The sequence below is a fragment of the Corvus kubaryi genome, unplaced genomic scaffold (genome assembly GCF_017639235.1).
Source record: "Corvus kubaryi isolate FWS band 111438036 unplaced genomic scaffold, C.kubaryi_AGA036_p1.0 37341, whole genome shotgun sequence".
Lineage (NCBI taxonomy): Eukaryota > Metazoa > Chordata > Aves > Passeriformes > Corvidae > Corvus > Corvus kubaryi.
The window spans coordinates 3,232,449-3,249,466 of NW_024581112.1; the positions used below are offsets into that span (position 1 = coordinate 3,232,449).

Below are 17,018 nucleotides of genomic sequence, written 5' to 3' on the forward strand. Positions count from 1 at the left end.
CTGTTCATTTAGCTGGGATTTGTACAGCTCCATGCCTTCTCTCATTTGAGACTGTCAGGTTGCTCTCTCAGGAAATTGTGTTAATTAGTGTGATGATGCGACAATTAGAACATCTTAAATTCCAAACAAATGTTTCCTGTCCAGTAATTGGTTTTCAGTATTTCCTATCTTTCTTACTCTTTGTTTCCTACTCCTATGACATATGATTGTTCTTCTGGAACAATTCCCTGCTGACTGAAATGCATTATGTTGTGCAACACCATAAAATGCTGTGAATTAACTACAGCAATTTCATTTCTTTTAAATAATTGCATCTTTTTGGAGGTGTGACCTGCTTATTTGGTTCTATTTCAGATAATTTGGGAAATAAATTCATTTTGTGTCTGCTGAAGTCAATCCTTTGAGTAGACTGTATTGCATGCTTCTTGGCTTTCAGGAATGCTTCATGGAGTTACAACTAAACTTTGAAAACAAATGCTATTAAATGATACAATGTTTATTATGCTGTTTAACTGATAGATGCCTCCTGATAAGGAAAATGAATTGACAATCAGTTTATCATTATTCTATAATTATGGTTGCTCAGGCATGCTTGCAAGATACATATATTGCTTAGTTATTCAACTTTCCTTAATGTTGAGAGACTAAATGCTTCGATAATTTAAGTGCTTACCTTTATGGTCTCCTAGTCAATGACAGGGTTATTCCCCAATTAAAGGGAACAAAGAAAATTTAAGGACTTTATTCAAGGCATTTAATACACATATTGAGACCACCTCTTCATTGAAGAGAGAAACTGGGAATCTTCTGGTAGCCATGAAGACTACAAATCTTAAATTGCTCTGTCTCTTGAATTTGAATGTTTAGTTGTGACACGGAGCTTACACATGTAGACAAAGTGAGGAAGACTCTAAATAGCAACAAAAAATCATGCTGATGGAGTTGCATGTTACCCTTCTAGCTTTCACCACCTCCTCACCCCTCTCCTGCATTTTCATGCACTGTTGACAGTAATACTGTGGTGGCTCCTATTTTTGAAGGAAATGTGGTAGCAATCCCTGTTGTATAGAACAGGATGTTAAGCTAAGCTGTAGTACAGAGCATTGATAAGGAGTCAGTGCACTAGATCCTCTTCCTCAATCTGCTTTTGATTTTATGAAGTTTCCAGTTTCTTTAATATAATCACTATGTAAATAAAGAAAGGTAACATTGCTTACTTGTTTACCTTGTTAAAGAACTTTCTAGTCTCATCCCAGTTACTATGGGATGTTCAGCATTTGTGAGAAAAAGCTTATGGAAGAGAGGGGGAGGTTTTTATCACGGAGGTTAAGCCTAAAGATGGGTGCATTTTTGCCCCTCTAGGCAAGCTGTGATGTGATGTCTTCCAGCAACTTGTCTACTCTCAGGGAAAGCACAGAACAGCACAAACATCCGGGTTTATTACAATGCACTGACACTCATACAGTGAGTTCATGGAAATAACTTGAACTGATCTATGCAAACGCCTGAGCTGTGCTTGTTAAAACTGAGCAAGATGAGGGGCAGGGAGTAGTTACAAAATTGGGTGGAGCCCTATATTGAGGGTTGAAATCTTTGGTTCTGATGAATTTAAAAGGACAGGTTAAGGAAAAAAGAAATCATAATTTGTCACTGGAGGGGGATGTTAAATGTTTGTGTTGTTAGTTCAGTATTTGCTTAAATGATAAAATTGTTCTAAAATTTTTGTAATTTTTGTAATTACTTCCTCATTTTTTTGGTGATTTCACTTCTTTCCCTACTGACTTGCTGGTGATTTTGATTGGTAAGTTTTCAGTAGATATACATTCTATTTTGTATGGAATTATGATTTGAAAAAGGGCTGTAGTTAACAGGCAATATCATGGGTGTCCAGCTTTTAAAAGTAATTTGTAGAACTTTACATTGAGTATTCTCTATAAATAAAAAGGTTATCAAGGGTAGCAGTGCTACAGTAGAATTTATGATTTTTTTCCTTATGTTTGGCAGTGATTGTTAGGTTTTTATATAAGTTGCTGGAATATACATTCTTTTATTTTCATCACAAGTTAACATGGGTCTTCATTTTGAGGTAGAATGACTTGTAGACTTCTTTTTCAGTAACTATAAGATGAGCTCTACTGTCCAGATGTCCATTATGAAAAATGACTATTATAATTGACTATTAGTAAGTATCTGATTAGTATCAAATGTTTTAGTTGTGGAATGGAAGTTGTGTACTTCATCATCAGGTAAAAGGTAATTTTTTTTCTGTCTTGAAGTGCAATGAGAGGCAGAATTCACCAGTGACTTCCCCAGGATCTTCCCCTCTTGCACAAAGAAGAAAACCCCTTCCAGACCCCCTGCAAATCCCACATCTTAGTCTTCCCCCTGTACCTCCCCGTCTGGATCTGATTCAGAAGGGAGTAGCGCGGTCACCATGTGCCAGCCCAACCGGGTCACCAAAGGTAAATCTTACTGAACCATTATTTCCAGATATAAGAATTTTGAGAAATTGTATTTGCTTGTTTCCAAGGTGAGCTTTCTTGTCTGTTTTATATGGTGGACTGTTTCAAAGCTTTCCATGGATTTTGTTTTTTGCATGGTTTTGCTCTGGCCAAAAGAACCTGAATTCCTTCTAGTTTAAGGAAACTTTAGATTAGATCCATATCAATGAAGTCTCTTCTCTTTCCGTAATACCTTATGTAGTTAAATGTTTCTGACTGCATGTGTTGGTCAAATATGACTTCAGTTTGCCTGATGACTATATGGTACTTGGTTATGGTCAGAATTTTAAAGACATTGCAGTAATGGATCAGTTCTGTAACAAACTCTGATTAATGAAAATAAATCGAAGCTAAAGTTTCCTGAAAATAGATTTAAAGGTCATTATCTCATTAAAATTATATGTTTTCCTTTCATGATGATTTATGTTCGATTTCCACAGTGTTCTTACAAGAAAAATATGTGCGGATACACTGCTTTCATAACCTTAAATGGCATATAATAGGACTCAAATTTCAAGGGAAATAATAATGACTATAGCCAACAAGATTGTATGCTATGTTTTGTAAAACTAGTGATACTAAAGATTCAATGATTTTTTTGAGTGGATAAGCATGAAAGAGAACAAATACTGCTTGTTGCTCTCTATTACAGGTTGATTGTTTTATTGTAATTGCTGTATAGAGAGAGCGAGTTAGATTTAAATTTTTCATTTTTATATGATTAATTCAAATTCAAGAAGTGACTTCAAACCTATGTTCTCATAATAATTCAGTTTGAAGTACCTTGTTTCTTTTGTCAGGTTTTTACTTTAAGGTTGAAAATCAGTATCTTTTTAAGATTTTAGTGGTTTATAATTTAGAAGAAAAAATAGAAGTTTGTATAGTTTCTTTAATCTTCTTTCTTAACTTCCTGAATTATGCAGAGGAATTTAACACATTGAGGATATACACGAAAAAAAAAGCCACATCCATTAAAAATTAGTTTTACAATAGGGTTTTTTGCAGAGTTCATGGCTTTTAAAAAAAAAAAGTAGACCAGGGATGTTATTAATGCTGCTTTAATTTTTTGAAAATGCTTTTTTTATGTGAAACTTTTCCTGGAAAAAAAAAAACCAAAAACTTCGTAGGGTGCAAGGGAAAAAGGATGGGGGCAACAAAGAATAATTTCATACTTCAAAAAATTTATATTTAAGAAAAAAAAGAAAATCTAGTCCTGCCAAAACTACTCCTTCAGGGGAAAAAAACCCTGAAACAATAACTTTTCTATTTTTCTCAAGTTAAAAACTATAATTTATAACTATAAAGTATAATGAAAAATCTGGATCAGGGTATTATTTTCCTGTGTTGACAGTGAAAATAACTATTTTTCTTGACCAGCAGGTGAGTTAAACACTTCTTTATTTGGTTTACTTCCTTTTTATGTGCATAGACCTGTAGGTGGAATAACTTTATTTTCAGTTCAAGTCACGTGTTGAGATGCTGCTTGAAGAAGAGTGCTGGGCTAGCCAGTGAAGTGAGAGCAAATGCTGTTCTTACTGTAAAACTTCTGTGACCTCCATTTCTTTCAGTGGTGATAATATGCAGGTTTACCAAAGTCCAAGAAAATTATACATTCCCAGGGAAATAATCTTTCCTGTATTTCTTATGGTAGCTGGAGATAAAACATTTGTAAGGACCTGGCCAACTGTTACTTTGTAAATTGCCATTTGTAATTCAGTCATAATGAAAATATTTTGGTTTTGTCGGATTTGTGCTCAGATTTGTGCAGCTACAAGTTTTTTTCCTGATAACCCGGGTTTCAGCTTTTTAGTATTAGCATACATAATTTTAGATCACATTTAACCATTTATGATATAATTCAATTCTTAGAAAGTAAGTATTCTGACAAATGTTTCTTGCAGATAAGCTAATTGCAAGTAAAACTACAAACTAATTAGGTTGTTAGCTGAAAAACTGAACTGTAGTTCAAACAGATTCAGCGGCCTAACAGTGCATGTCATGTAAAGATTGGAGTCATCCCTAGGTATATAATTAAAAATGAAGTAATTGTTTCTTCTTCCCCTTGCTCTCTAATCATTGCTTTTTGTGCACATTTGCTGTCACCAAGTCATTCCTCTGAGATGTGGATTTTATTTTGTTTGGGGTTTTTTTCTGCATCAGGAAGTCTGCTTTTTCCAAGCACTCCACAGAACTCATTTCAGTAGATGAATAAGTGATTCAAATGATCAAAGCAAGGGATACTGGAAAAAAACTATGGGTCAAATAAACCTACCAGAGTTAGCTGTCTTTTCTGCTTTCCACTCCTTTCTTGGGTTACTCCTGCAACAGCAGAAATGGGGCATGCTTTCTGAAAAGGGCCAGGTAGTCTGCAGAAGGCAGGCAAGGTCTGCATTTAGCCTGCTGGCAGGTACTGTCGTGGTGCCAAGAAAGCAGCTCAGTGAGAAACGATAAAGCCATGCTTGGTCATGAGCAACATTCATGCCTCCGTGTAACTTTGCTTTTTTGTCACTTCCTGTGTTGTTTAGTCTTCTCCCTGTATGGTGAGGAAACAAGACAAACCTTTGCCAGCGCCACCACCTCCCCTGCGAGACCCTCCGCCCCCGCCGCCGGAGAGGCCTCCCCCCATCCCGCCGGACAACCGGATCAGCAGGCACCTGCACCACCCCGAGAGCGTCCCTGCCAGGGACCAGCCCATGCCCCTCGAGGGATGGTGTCCCAGGGACGTGTTTGGGACAGGTCAGCTGGTGGGCTGCCAGGGCGGGGGCGATGCTTCCCCCAAGCCGGGACTGACGGCCATTTCGAACGTAAACGGAAGGCACGGCCGCGTGAGTTCTGAGCAGGGATTTATGAGGAAACACAGACGTCACGAGCTGCCTGCAGAAGGTGCCAAGGTATTTCACATGAACTGGGTGTTGAATCCTAATTTGACACACTACTGCAGCATTGTCTGGCATTGGCTAACACACTGTTGATATTAGGCAGTGATGATTTGTGGTTTCTGAATCTTTTCTGTTCATAAGCTGCTCATAAAGAAATGATTTGTTAAATACTGTAATTTGTAAAGCAACAGTAATTGAGTTACAATTTTCACAGTGTATCACTGTATGCTGTAATAGTATAGCATCTCAAGTCCACTTTGGAAGTGTCATATGCCAAGACTGTGTATGCATTTGCTGATGGAATAGTAGATATTCCAGTTCTCTCTGTTGTAGGTGAGGTGAATTTTGGCCTTTAGCAGCTTCAGGCACTTGCAAAGCCATTTACAGCTGGTCAGGCTTATCTTTGGAAAGAGATCAAATGGTGATGTCCTAAGAAAAAATTCCTAGTTCTGCTCTAATCAGTTTTATCAAAGCAGCTCAGTAATTTATTCATAGAGGTTATTAACTCAAAGCTGCTGCTCTTTTTTTGCTTGAAGACTACAGAGCTTGTGCAAGACTATGTAGCTTGTGCTAAGACGGGTGGATTTGTGGTTAAGTCATGGCAGTTAGAAATAATTTTTTTTCCATCTATTTGCTTTTCCCAAGACCACAAGCTATTTAACCTTTCTATCTCCAGTTACTTTTATTTTGTGTGTGTGTGTGTATATATATGGAGCTTTTGGTTATTTTGAAAGTACGTTACTGAAATTCAGTTAGTATTGATAAGGGGTGTTGACATATATGATGAAAGGTACTTAAGTCATCTATGATGTTATATATAATTAAATCATCATTATATAATGCTTTTATCATCATTGAGGCAAAGCACCAAAATTTTACTTAGAACTAGGCTGTTACTTTAAATGCTGCAGGTTTTCTTCTGCTTTTAAAAGAGTACTGGGTTTATGTCTTCAGTTGTTCCTTCATGTAGCATTCTTGTTGTGGTCTGGCACAGTACTGAAGCTGATAGAATGAATACTTCTCAAATTAGAATACCCAGTCAGTGTGGAAGTGCTGTTGTAGTCTGGAGAAGTTACATGTGCATACCTTTAACCAAGTACTGTTTGAACTGTCACCTTCAGGTTGTAGATCTAAACCATTTGATTGAAGGAAGCAACCCTGAATTACCATTTCAGGCTGTATTCACATTCATGGGGAAACATGAAGAATTTTCTTCCCTGATTCATATATCAATTGTAATATAAACTTCCGTTATTTATAGAAACCAAGAATTGGGAGGACAATCCTGGGGGTAGGGGATGAATTCTGGCAAGCACTGTATCACAGTTTTAATAATTAATATGTTTAGCATTTTCCCATTACACTTCATCTCTCTCACTTTGCAATCTTGAAATCTTAATTTTCTCCCAGGCAGTTCAGCAGTAACTGAGTGTCTGTCTAATAACTATCATGTGAAACTCCTTCTTTTGGTGAAGTTTTAACATATTCTACAGCTCCAAAATGGGGTGAGCTGAAACAGGCATGAGAGTCACTTCAGCTCTGTGGTGTGAACTCCTGGGAAAGCCTTTACCCACAGGCTTCTTAAGGTCTATTTTGTAATGCCTAGTTGATGAATATCCATGGTGATAGAAGGAGATACCCATTGTAATACTTGTGTGATTTTTAGGTTTTTTCAAATGGTCACCTGATGAATGAAGAATATGATGTCCCTCCACGGCTTTCACCCCCTCTTCCAGCTGGCTCCATTATCCCTAGTATAAAGTAAGTTAACTTTATCTATAAAAGAAAAGTGCTAATTAATGTTAGATAATAGCAGTGACACTCTGGTGCTGAGAGAAAAATATGAAAAGGAAAGAAATTAACTAACACAACTTGATATGCTTTCCATGAATTTTAATGTGCGTTTTACAAAGGAAATGTAAATGGTATTGATTAAATGGGAGCAGTTCTAATGTTAATTGAACATAGCATGTTTGTATAGGAAGAGAGGATAAATTATGGCAGATCTTGCTCACAGGCATTTGGCAGTGGGAGCAGGTACTGTCTGGTTTTGCTTCTATTACTACAGGAGAAGTGTGGTCAGAGCTATTTATCACAGGAGATGACAGATTCTAGGGAAAGTGCTAGGGTTAAAAATGTGTTCTGTCACTGTTCTGCCCCTAATCTTGTCAGGCTTTCTGGGCTTTCGGAACATGGAGCTTTGTCCAGGATTCACACCATCATCTCTTACTTGCTGTGGCTAAAAAACAAACAACCAAATCCATTTTATGTAATTTTAAATATGATCAACCTTCCTAAGTTCCAGAATATGGTTTGGGAAGTCTTGTCATTTCAAGTTGCAGACTGCTGTTAGTCTTCCAGTAAAATGCCTGTTTATTTTTTAAATAAAGATGTTGCTGTCATAGCAAGTATCTTCAGATTCTGAATGACACAGGATTTTGTACAGAACAAGATATATTTAAAGTCAAAAGCTTGGAAGTTCTACAGTGTAGTCTATCCTTTTTTTGTGTTTTTGTAAGGAAATTGGAGCATATTACAATAATGCTATCTTACAACTGCTTTCCTGTGTTCTGTTTGTGGCTCTTGCTGTTAAGTAATATAATTGGACAGTCAGTTCGTATTAGTCCTGAGAACCTTCTCACTATTGTGTACCCATTCAATTTTTGTGTTCAGTTAGCTTTAATATAGAAGACAAATATATTTCAGCATTTTATTAATATGCTGGGTTTTTTCTTCTTGAGCACTACAATAAAGGTGCAGTGGAGCATTGTCTTTTCTATTAAACCTGTTTTCAGGTGACACAAGTGCTGAGGTAAAGTTCTCCATTGCTTCTTTCAGTTCAGAAGAAAATGATAGAGTATTATCCAGACATACCTGTAATTAAATGTTGGGATGTAACTTGATGGAGGTAGGGTCTCACAGGAGTACTGGTTGGATACCTCATGTAATCAGTCCCCTTCTAGTCTACTTATTTCATAATACAATGCAAATCTGAAGACGGGAATATTCTTATTTTTATATCTCATAGCATGGAAAAACATCCTTCTTCATGAGTATCCCACTTTTTTTACTCAGATACTTGCAGATGTAGCCTAGAACCAAAGTACAGTGTATACATAGAGCATTGGAAGGTCCACATGGTATTGTAACAATATGTACAGGCACAAAATCCATGTCAGGCCAATCCAAAGCTAGAATGTGTGACTTCAGCTTGGTCAAAAGAAATGCTTTCATTAACCAGAGTCTTCTGAGTAGAAAACTGATGAATTCCAGGGAGAAGGAAAAATCTTTATTTGTGAAAACCGAACTCCATTGATTTTTGAGGAAGAAATCAGCTTTCATTTCTGTATCGGCTTTGTACTTACACCTTTTAAAAATTACACAGGCAATTCTAGATTTTGATTTTTAAAATGTAAAATTATCAATACATAACGTTAGGAGTGAGAAGTTCAAATTATCTAATTACTAAAATGTCACATGGAATTACTTCTAAAAATAAAATTTGGTCATTCTATGTTCTTTCTTTAAACACTAATATGTCTCTCTTTAATTTATTTAAAATTAAATTTTTGTTACTGCTAGGAAATACCCCACTAATGTATAATATTGTATGACAATATGTAGGTGAAAAAACAGGAAGAGGGAAAAAAATGTTTAAAAATAGCAATTTGCACCAACCACAATTGCTTTCAAAAAAGTAACTCAAATAATATGTCATGACTTAGTTGGAAACGTCAGAGAGAATATTTTTACAGTCTGTTTTTCCTCTTGTTAAATCGACTGCGCTCAGCACTCGTAAACGTTGAACTGTACTTGATTCAAAATACTCTGCTATTCACAACCTTGCTACTCTGATTAATCTGGGCAAGTTGCTAATTTTTTTTGTACTCTCCAGTCTGTGCAGTGTTGTGGATTGAGAGCTGGTGTGTTTCATGTAGCTCCAAGGCATTCTGTTCTTTCTAGTCATTATAATCAGTCTGTAATTTCAAACATTTGGCTGAAGGATATATTGATCGTGTATGATATGTCTTAGTCTAAATAACAAGGAGGCAAAATGATCCTTACTTGAAACTTCACACTTCTAAAATGTCCCTAGTTAAATTGTTTGATCAGTTTTTACTGAATATAATGTTACAAATATGACTTTTTTTTTCTTAAAAAGTTACATTAATAGAAAAGCACGGGAGGTTTTTTTTTGGTTTTTTTTTCCTGGAAACCATGCTGATTTCTTTTTGTTTTACTAAAGTAGTTATTTTAACTTGTACTTCAATAATGAAATATTGGACTCTTGCTAACTGAACATCTGATTTTTATTTTCCACTCAGCCCCTATGTTTTTGACCAGACACGTGAAAATAGTTACTTTTAATTGGACTTCTATAATTATATCAGACTTTTTTAGCGGTTTTGATCAAATTGCTGTTTTATTCTTGAAAAGATATCTACAACTCGTATGTCAAAGATACAGAATGATTCTTCCCCAAAACTTCAAAATTTTCAAGTTAGTGTTTGTTTCATTCCAGTGAATAGCTCCCATTTTAGTGCATCAGCAGCAGACTCTTTGTCTCAAAAGTACTTTAAAACACAGTGAAATTTTGCATGAGGGAAGATGCATTTTTGGGTATGTAATGAGGCATCCAATTCCAAGCACCTTTTGTAGTCTATAAATATATTAGGAATATTTGGTTGCTTTGAGGTAGTTGAGGGAAAAGTAGGACCAAAAGGTGTTTCTCCTCTTGCTGTCTCTCCCATCTTGCTTACAAAATTTTGAAGATGAAATAGTTCCATCAGGGCCAGCTGTGGCTTGGAATTCCTGTCTCTCTTGAGGTCAGCCTTTGGCATGGCACTTCTCAGTGACAGAAGGAGCAGGGCTGACGTGCACGTTGCAGGCATGTGAGAGGACACAGTGTGTCCTTACTCACAGCTTGACAGGCCAGTGAAAGGGTGAATGTCCTCTGCATCCCTAAGCCCTGCTACGTACCTTTTGTCCTGAATTAACTTTTATTTGGTGCTTTTGATCAGTGCAAACAGGTTGTCTTGCAAGTGCCTATTTAGTACTCTAGTTCTTTGTAATTCTCTGCTGTGTTGTGCTTGCTTAAAGTAGCTGTTCAATTCTTAGAAGGGCAGCTGCCCTTTTCTCTATGCATTCTCAGTGACAAAAAGTCAGTAACCGTACAAGTTTGTTTGTCATGGGGCTTTTGTCTCCTTACACATAGCAGAGTGTATTAAGGATGTTTGGACTAAAGAGGAGTATTTTCTATATTATCTGAGGTCAAGTACATAACAGCTAAAGAAAAACTAGCATTTTTCTCATCTCCTTAGGTGCCCTGGTCCTTCAGCAAATTCTCTGTCTGATAAATCAAGGGAACACCCAGATGATGACGAAGAATACAAAATCCCTTCTTCTCATCCTGTAATACTGAGCTCACAACCTCCTCATGGTCATAATATAAAACCTCTTGCTCGGTAAGGTAATTTAGGTGCCTTGAAAGAAATTTATTTACAAAACCTCTGCTTTTTTTTCAAAATTAGCTGGTTCAATGTCTGTAATGATGGTTAAGCTTGCCTGCCTTCTAAGCTTGGATTACCCATGCTTCTGTTTCATTTGGCCACCACCACAGATATAAAACTATGAAGTTCACATCATTGTATCTCTCGTGTCAGAACTGGGTATTTTTTGCCTTTGGATACCATTTCTGTAGTTGGTCTTTTTTCCCCTTGCGCTGAGGTTTTCAGCACTGACCAGGAGATTCAACCCCTACAACTCTTTAAACTTGAGGAGAACTGTGTGACTGAAATTCCCAGTCAGCTTTGAAAATCTTAGCCTTTCACATTTCATACTACTCATTTTGAAAGCAATGCAGTACTGAAAAGTATGTGAACTGGCAGCTGCATGTGCATACTTTGATTCTCTTTTTGTCCAATGTATAATGTGTCTTTTTAGCTTTTTGAGCCCATTTGGCAGTATATTTTCTTTGTGCTTCTCAGGTAAAGAACCTTTTCTTAAATACAGGTGGAGTATCTCCTTAGCTTTAAATACATTCTGAAACAATACCACCAAACTTTCACAGTTTAGAATTACTAATAGATGGATTATGACAAGGAGACTTGGAGCAAGGGACATGGCAACTCAAGGCTGTGACATTCCTGCTGAACTTTGCAGCTTGAAAAGATATGAATGGCTGGGATTAAGAGAATAAGTCTTAAATTGTAGGGGCAAAAAAGGGCAAATGTTTAACTGGTCTTGTAAGTCACAAGTATTACGTTAAAATCAAGTATGATCTAAAAAATTCAGACCCTCCTGTGATAAAAAAAATTCAGTGACATATTGCCATTTTTTTCCTCTCTGTCAGAATGTGATGTTGGGGACCCACCATCAATAAAGCTCAACATGTCTCTCACCCCAAAATTAGCCAATAATAATTTTCAGACCTTTTAAGTTAGATTTTAAAACAGGCAAAAAATGGTCATAATATGATCATTCTTTGCATGCAGGTTAAAAATTCTGTCTTAGAAATCCTGATCCAGGCTTCACTGCATAGACATGAGTATTGTGTAGTTGTCTAAGCTTTATGAACTAAGTACCTAAATTCTTATCTACAGTATGAGACTTTAAAAATAAATCAATGATAAATAAAAATAAAACTGTTGGCTAAGCAAAAAATGGGAAGTCAGAAGAAAAAAATTCCATAGTCCTAATCCTTTTTACCTATGCCATTTTTTATGTGATCATGTTGTGCTTCTGTATGGGAATGATGCAAATAGATGCAAACTGAAAGGTTCTTGAGAAAATAAGCAGCTGGAAAAATAGAATCTTATAGTTTTTATGATACTGAAAAAAATAGACTGCCTTCAGTTGGCTGGTACAGTACTTTACCAGACCCTTAGAATTATTAATGGAGGCTATAGATAGAAAGATGATTTCTGAGTTTTCTCCAATTTTTACTGTGCATATGGTGGGGTTTTTTTACATGAATTCAGGACTTGCTACAGATAAAATGCCTCAGTTTGCTATTCAAGTTGCTCCGTGATTAAAACCACCAACTCCTTTTGTTATACAATCTGATAAAAATTTTAACTCAAACCATTCTCCTAGGCAGTAAAAAAAAAAAAAATCTGGTGTTCCACATACTTAAAATATCTTCTTTTAGCTACTGTCACTGCTTAGATGTGAAAGCTGAGATAAAGTTTTCAAGAAAGAGTCTGGTTCCTGGTTGATGTTGTATTCTTTTAATGCACTTCGTTAAAAATCGTGGGAGGTATGCTTTGTTTCAATGAAACTTAAATTCTCATTATTGTTCTGCAAAACTGTTATTAACTTTTTTTTATTTCTTTTTGTAAATGTTATAAATTTTTAGCACATTTCAGTTCTTTCCCCAGTGTCACTTTCTCTTACTCTTTCCTAAGTGTTACTCCCTCACTTCTTGGATAGTACTTGGAGTTTTCAGTACTCTAAAGAGCTTACAAAGTTTTGTCAGGATGTTTTGTAGTTTAGGAATTATGTAATTGGTCCATCCTACTCCCAAATTTGTCTTGCCTTTTCTCTCTTTTACCTGTAGATATGACAATGCTAAAAATATTTCAGGAATAATACAAAAAATTATTCAGCCTTACTTTCTGGCAGATCATTTAATTGTCTGGTTTGTTACTGCTGAACATCTCTTCAGTTCAGGAAGTTCAGGAATAAGAAATGAAAGAATTTCAGCGTTACTAATTAGGCTATTATTAGAAGAATGTTACATTATTGCATTTGCTGTCTTTTCCTAATAACGCTTTTTCCACAAGGGGAAAGGACAGAAGACTTGCTTGTTAGTTAGCTTGTTAGTTAGATGCCCTTTTTTCTAGTGTTTACTGTTAATGTAAACAGGTATTTCAGCATCGTTTGTAAACTGATCTCTTAGCTGGGCTCATCATGAACTGAATACTTCTGAAGTGGTGCCATGCTAAGTTACCTTGCTCCCTGTGGCTGGTTACATTCTTGAAAATGCAGAATAGATTAACATTAGAGTAGAAAATAGTTACTTAGTGTATGTGGTGAGGAGTCACAGGAAGTGTTGCATCCGCTGCATTTGAAAGATTGAACTGATCTAATGTCAAAGAAAGAAACAGCACTCCTTTACCACTTCTCTGGGGGAATTAATTTATAGCAGAATCTCTCTTACCATTAGGGGCTTTTTTGGGTTTTTTGTCTCATTTGGTTGGTTTGTTTGTTTTTAAATCTTGGAACTATTCTTGTATTTATTTCATTGCTCCTAGTTGTAACTCTTGGGACCACAAATGCATTTCCTCTTTCCTGTTTATGTATTTTAAATTACTCTAGACCCTTATTCATTCCTCCTTTCCTTGTGGCCAAAGCTGGTAGGTTTATTAACACTGTTGGTAAAAACCCCAAATCTGAAATTTTAGCTTTATATAACTCTAGGAGATTTCCCAGTGTTTAGTAATAATGGTGCATGGTGGGATGGGGTTTTTATCGTTAAGCTGGAATTGCTTAGCATGGTGGCCTTTTCCCAAGGAAACTCTCTTGATTCTTTCTGAGTATGCAGGGCCCACAGCTGTGACAGGAGCTGGTTCTTCTGTATTTCCTGGTTCTTTTGTATTTTTAAACAATATTTAATATTATGAAAAGGCTTGTTCTCTATTTTTCCCTGCCATATTTGAACAAAGTCTTCTTACAAAAATAATCTCCAGTATTTTTGATAAGATTGTAGGCACTCTTTACTGTTTGGTTGGGTGATTTTCATATTAATTTGATACTGTTGTTTAGTTATGAGGGCAGAATATACTTCCATTAAAAAAAAAAATCAGTAAACTCTGGTAGAAGTATCAGTAAGAGTCAGCTTTTTGATACAGAGATTAATATCTTCCTGTAAAACTGCTTTGGCTAGTTCAGTTTTGGGGTTTTCACTGGGTTTTTTCTTAATGTTTGCAAAGTTGAGTTGAAATTTATTAATATTAGTGGGGCGTTGTGGTGTTCTGTTCGGATTTTTTTGTTGTTCTTATGTTTTGTTTAATGGTTTTTCTGTGTGCTTTGGTGTGGATAATTACCAAAACCCACATTTCCCTTTTTTCCTATTTCTGCTAGGGAAAATTCAGCATCTGGGAAAGTGAACTAGGGCTGAATCTGTGACATGTGATGAATAAACTAATGACTTGAGTTCTGAAGCGAGGACTGTGTTTAATGTTAGTTCTTCATCTAATTTGCATTGCAGCCTTTGTTTTTTTAAGCCATATCAATACATGACCAAGAAAGCAGTATAATCCTTCAAAGCAGTTTTAGTGAGGGTTAACCATTATCTGCTCTCAATATCAAAAAATGTAAGTTTTAAACTTGGTGCTGCTTATTGTCCTTCATTCGTTTCCATGTAGTGAACTGCCAGGTACTGCTCATTCAGGGAATTAATGCTTGGCTAAATGGTTGATTGCTTCCTGCTTCATGTCTGTCTTCAGGGTGTGTGAGAACGGTCAATGTGCAAATGGAACACACAGTGCTACTTCTGAGATAAAGAAATCTAAACATCCAGAGTCAGGTATGTTTTTATTTTTCGCTGTTCGTCAAGATTATTTACTCTGTGCTGCCCTAGGGGTGCAGCAGGAAAACATTCACCTCTTGTGGTTGTGTCATTCAGGAGATGTCTATGATGCACCTACTGTTCCGGTACCTTTGCCACCTGCACGGCCTCCTGCCAGAGACAACCCCAAACACAGCTCTTTGCTCAGCAGGACACCCTCCGATTATGATCTTCTGGTGCCCCCTTTAGGTTGCAGACTTTTTGCTGATTACATGTAATGGTTAACACTGCCCAGATGAACTAAATGCCGTGTTTACTGAAAAACAGCCAGTGTTGAGTATGTTAGGAGTACCAAACAGGCTATGAGCTAAAAACTACAGCTGTAAGTCAATGTTTGTGTCATTTGGAGTCTGTTTGTAAGGCCTCACTTGAGACAGACAAAAGGGTATACTAAATCAGTATTCCAGCTATACAGAAAAGTAAAAACCATTTTTCCTAAAATAAATTTTAATTGTCCCTTACTAAGAAGTTTGAGCATTGCAATTTAATGCAGTAGTGGAGCATTTTTCCTCCTGTAGCTTAAATAATTCAATTTATTTTGTCAAATAAAAAGAAGAATGCCCAAAAGATGGTATTTGAGTAAAAATCCAAACCACTAAATTAAATCAATAAGTTAATATCTGGCTTTTTTTTCCACCAACAAGGTACAGTTTAAAATTCACTGCTGTCTTCAGTCACCAAAAGCTCTTTTTTCCAACCCTGATTTCTGTTCTGTTCTCCTACACAAAAATCAGTGATCTCTGCATATATATTGATGCTGTGCTTGGGGACCACCCACACCTTCATTGACAAACTCAGCTGCATGGTTGTGTCTGTGTGTATGTGTCAGCATCCAATTTTCTAGTTCCATAAAACCTTTTGAACATTTGAACGCTATGCTCTCTCTGGTCCCTGAAGTATTCCTGAGATGCAGGAGAAATGAAGGCAAAAGAACACCTAAAAAACCATGGTGCTTGGTAACTCTAGTCCTGCTTGCGCCACCTTTGTATAAGAGGTGCATTCTTTTGCCAAGCTCTAGAAAATTCAGTTTATGTCTGGAGTCAGAGCTTCTGAACAGCAGATAGAGATAATACACAGTACAAATGTAGTAGATTCAGTGTAGTCAGCATTGGTGTTTTTATATAAATATTCTTGCTTAGCCACTGAAATACAGCTGTTACTCTACCATGATACTCAGTGAAGCTTTCATTGTAGTACACTCTTGGCAATTGAGTCACTAAAAGCAATCTCTCCTTCCATCCCAGAAAAGAAACTGAGCACTGCAAAAGGTCATTCAGAGCATGTATTAGAAGAGGACTGTGGGTATTAACAGTCAGGTTTACAGTTTCATTACTGGAGTCACTGAATTGCTTAGATCAACTGTAGGAGTAAAGGCCTCAGCAGACAGAGAAAAATAAAGTTAATAAGCTTTTTTCTTTATTCTGCAGTTCTTAATGAAGTTTTGCTCATCTAATAATTCATTTCTAAACTGCAGGTGAAGATGCATTTGATAGCTCACCCCCCTCACTCCCACCACCACCACCACCTGCCCGGCACAGCATGATCGAGCACACAAAACCTGCTGGCTCAGGGAGCCGACCCTCTTCAGGGCATGAACTATTCCTTCATTCTGGTAGGAATACAGAGGAAACAATGTATTTTATTTCATTTTCCTTTACTTCAGAAGTTTATCTGTTCAGTGATAAAGTTGTCATCAGGTCTCAAGAACTCGTTATACAAAATACTAAAAAATCAAATTTTATAAAGGTGAAGGTGAAGCTACTCAGATGATAAAGACTTCATTTTTCATTATCACAAAGTAATAAAATAAGGTCAATATTTCCATACCAAGCTAGAAATTTTGTACATTTTAGTTTTCTGTTGTAATCTGTAATATTAGTGTAATCTTTTTGTCAACTCCATTGTTTTCAACAGTAAAATGTAATTCATAGGGGTTATTTTCAAGTTGAAACTGCAGAAGAATCTGGAAAGTAAGGGAAAAGAATTCCGCTACAAAACTATATTATGAACACAATTGCTAGGTCCTGGGGTTCATAACCTGTTTACTAAGGCAAATAACCTTTTTTG

At 36.4% G+C, this 17,018-nt stretch overlaps 1 protein-coding gene across 5 annotated transcripts in view; it reads left to right on the forward strand.

Annotated features, from left to right (window-relative positions):
• CBLB (Cbl proto-oncogene B) overlaps positions 1 to 17,018 on the forward strand; it is a 128,154-nt gene that overhangs the window by 98,836 nt on the left and 12,300 nt on the right. For 3 of the 5 annotated variants that reach the window (XM_042031627.1, XM_042031632.1, XM_042031629.1), the window contains exons 11-17: positions 2,277 to 2,462; positions 5,027 to 5,392; positions 7,047 to 7,141; positions 10,702 to 10,845; positions 14,830 to 14,909; positions 15,009 to 15,140; positions 16,426 to 16,563. In XM_042031627.1, coding sequence (XP_041887561.1) covers positions 2,277 to 2,462; positions 5,027 to 5,392; positions 7,047 to 7,141; positions 10,702 to 10,845; positions 14,830 to 14,909; positions 15,009 to 15,140; positions 16,426 to 16,563 — 1,141 coding nt within the window. The remainder of the gene's footprint in view (positions 1 to 2,276; positions 2,463 to 5,026; positions 5,393 to 7,046; positions 7,142 to 10,701; positions 10,846 to 14,829; positions 14,910 to 15,008; positions 15,141 to 16,425; positions 16,564 to 17,018) is intronic. The other 2 variants (XM_042031631.1, XM_042031630.1) reach the window with 2 other exon arrangements.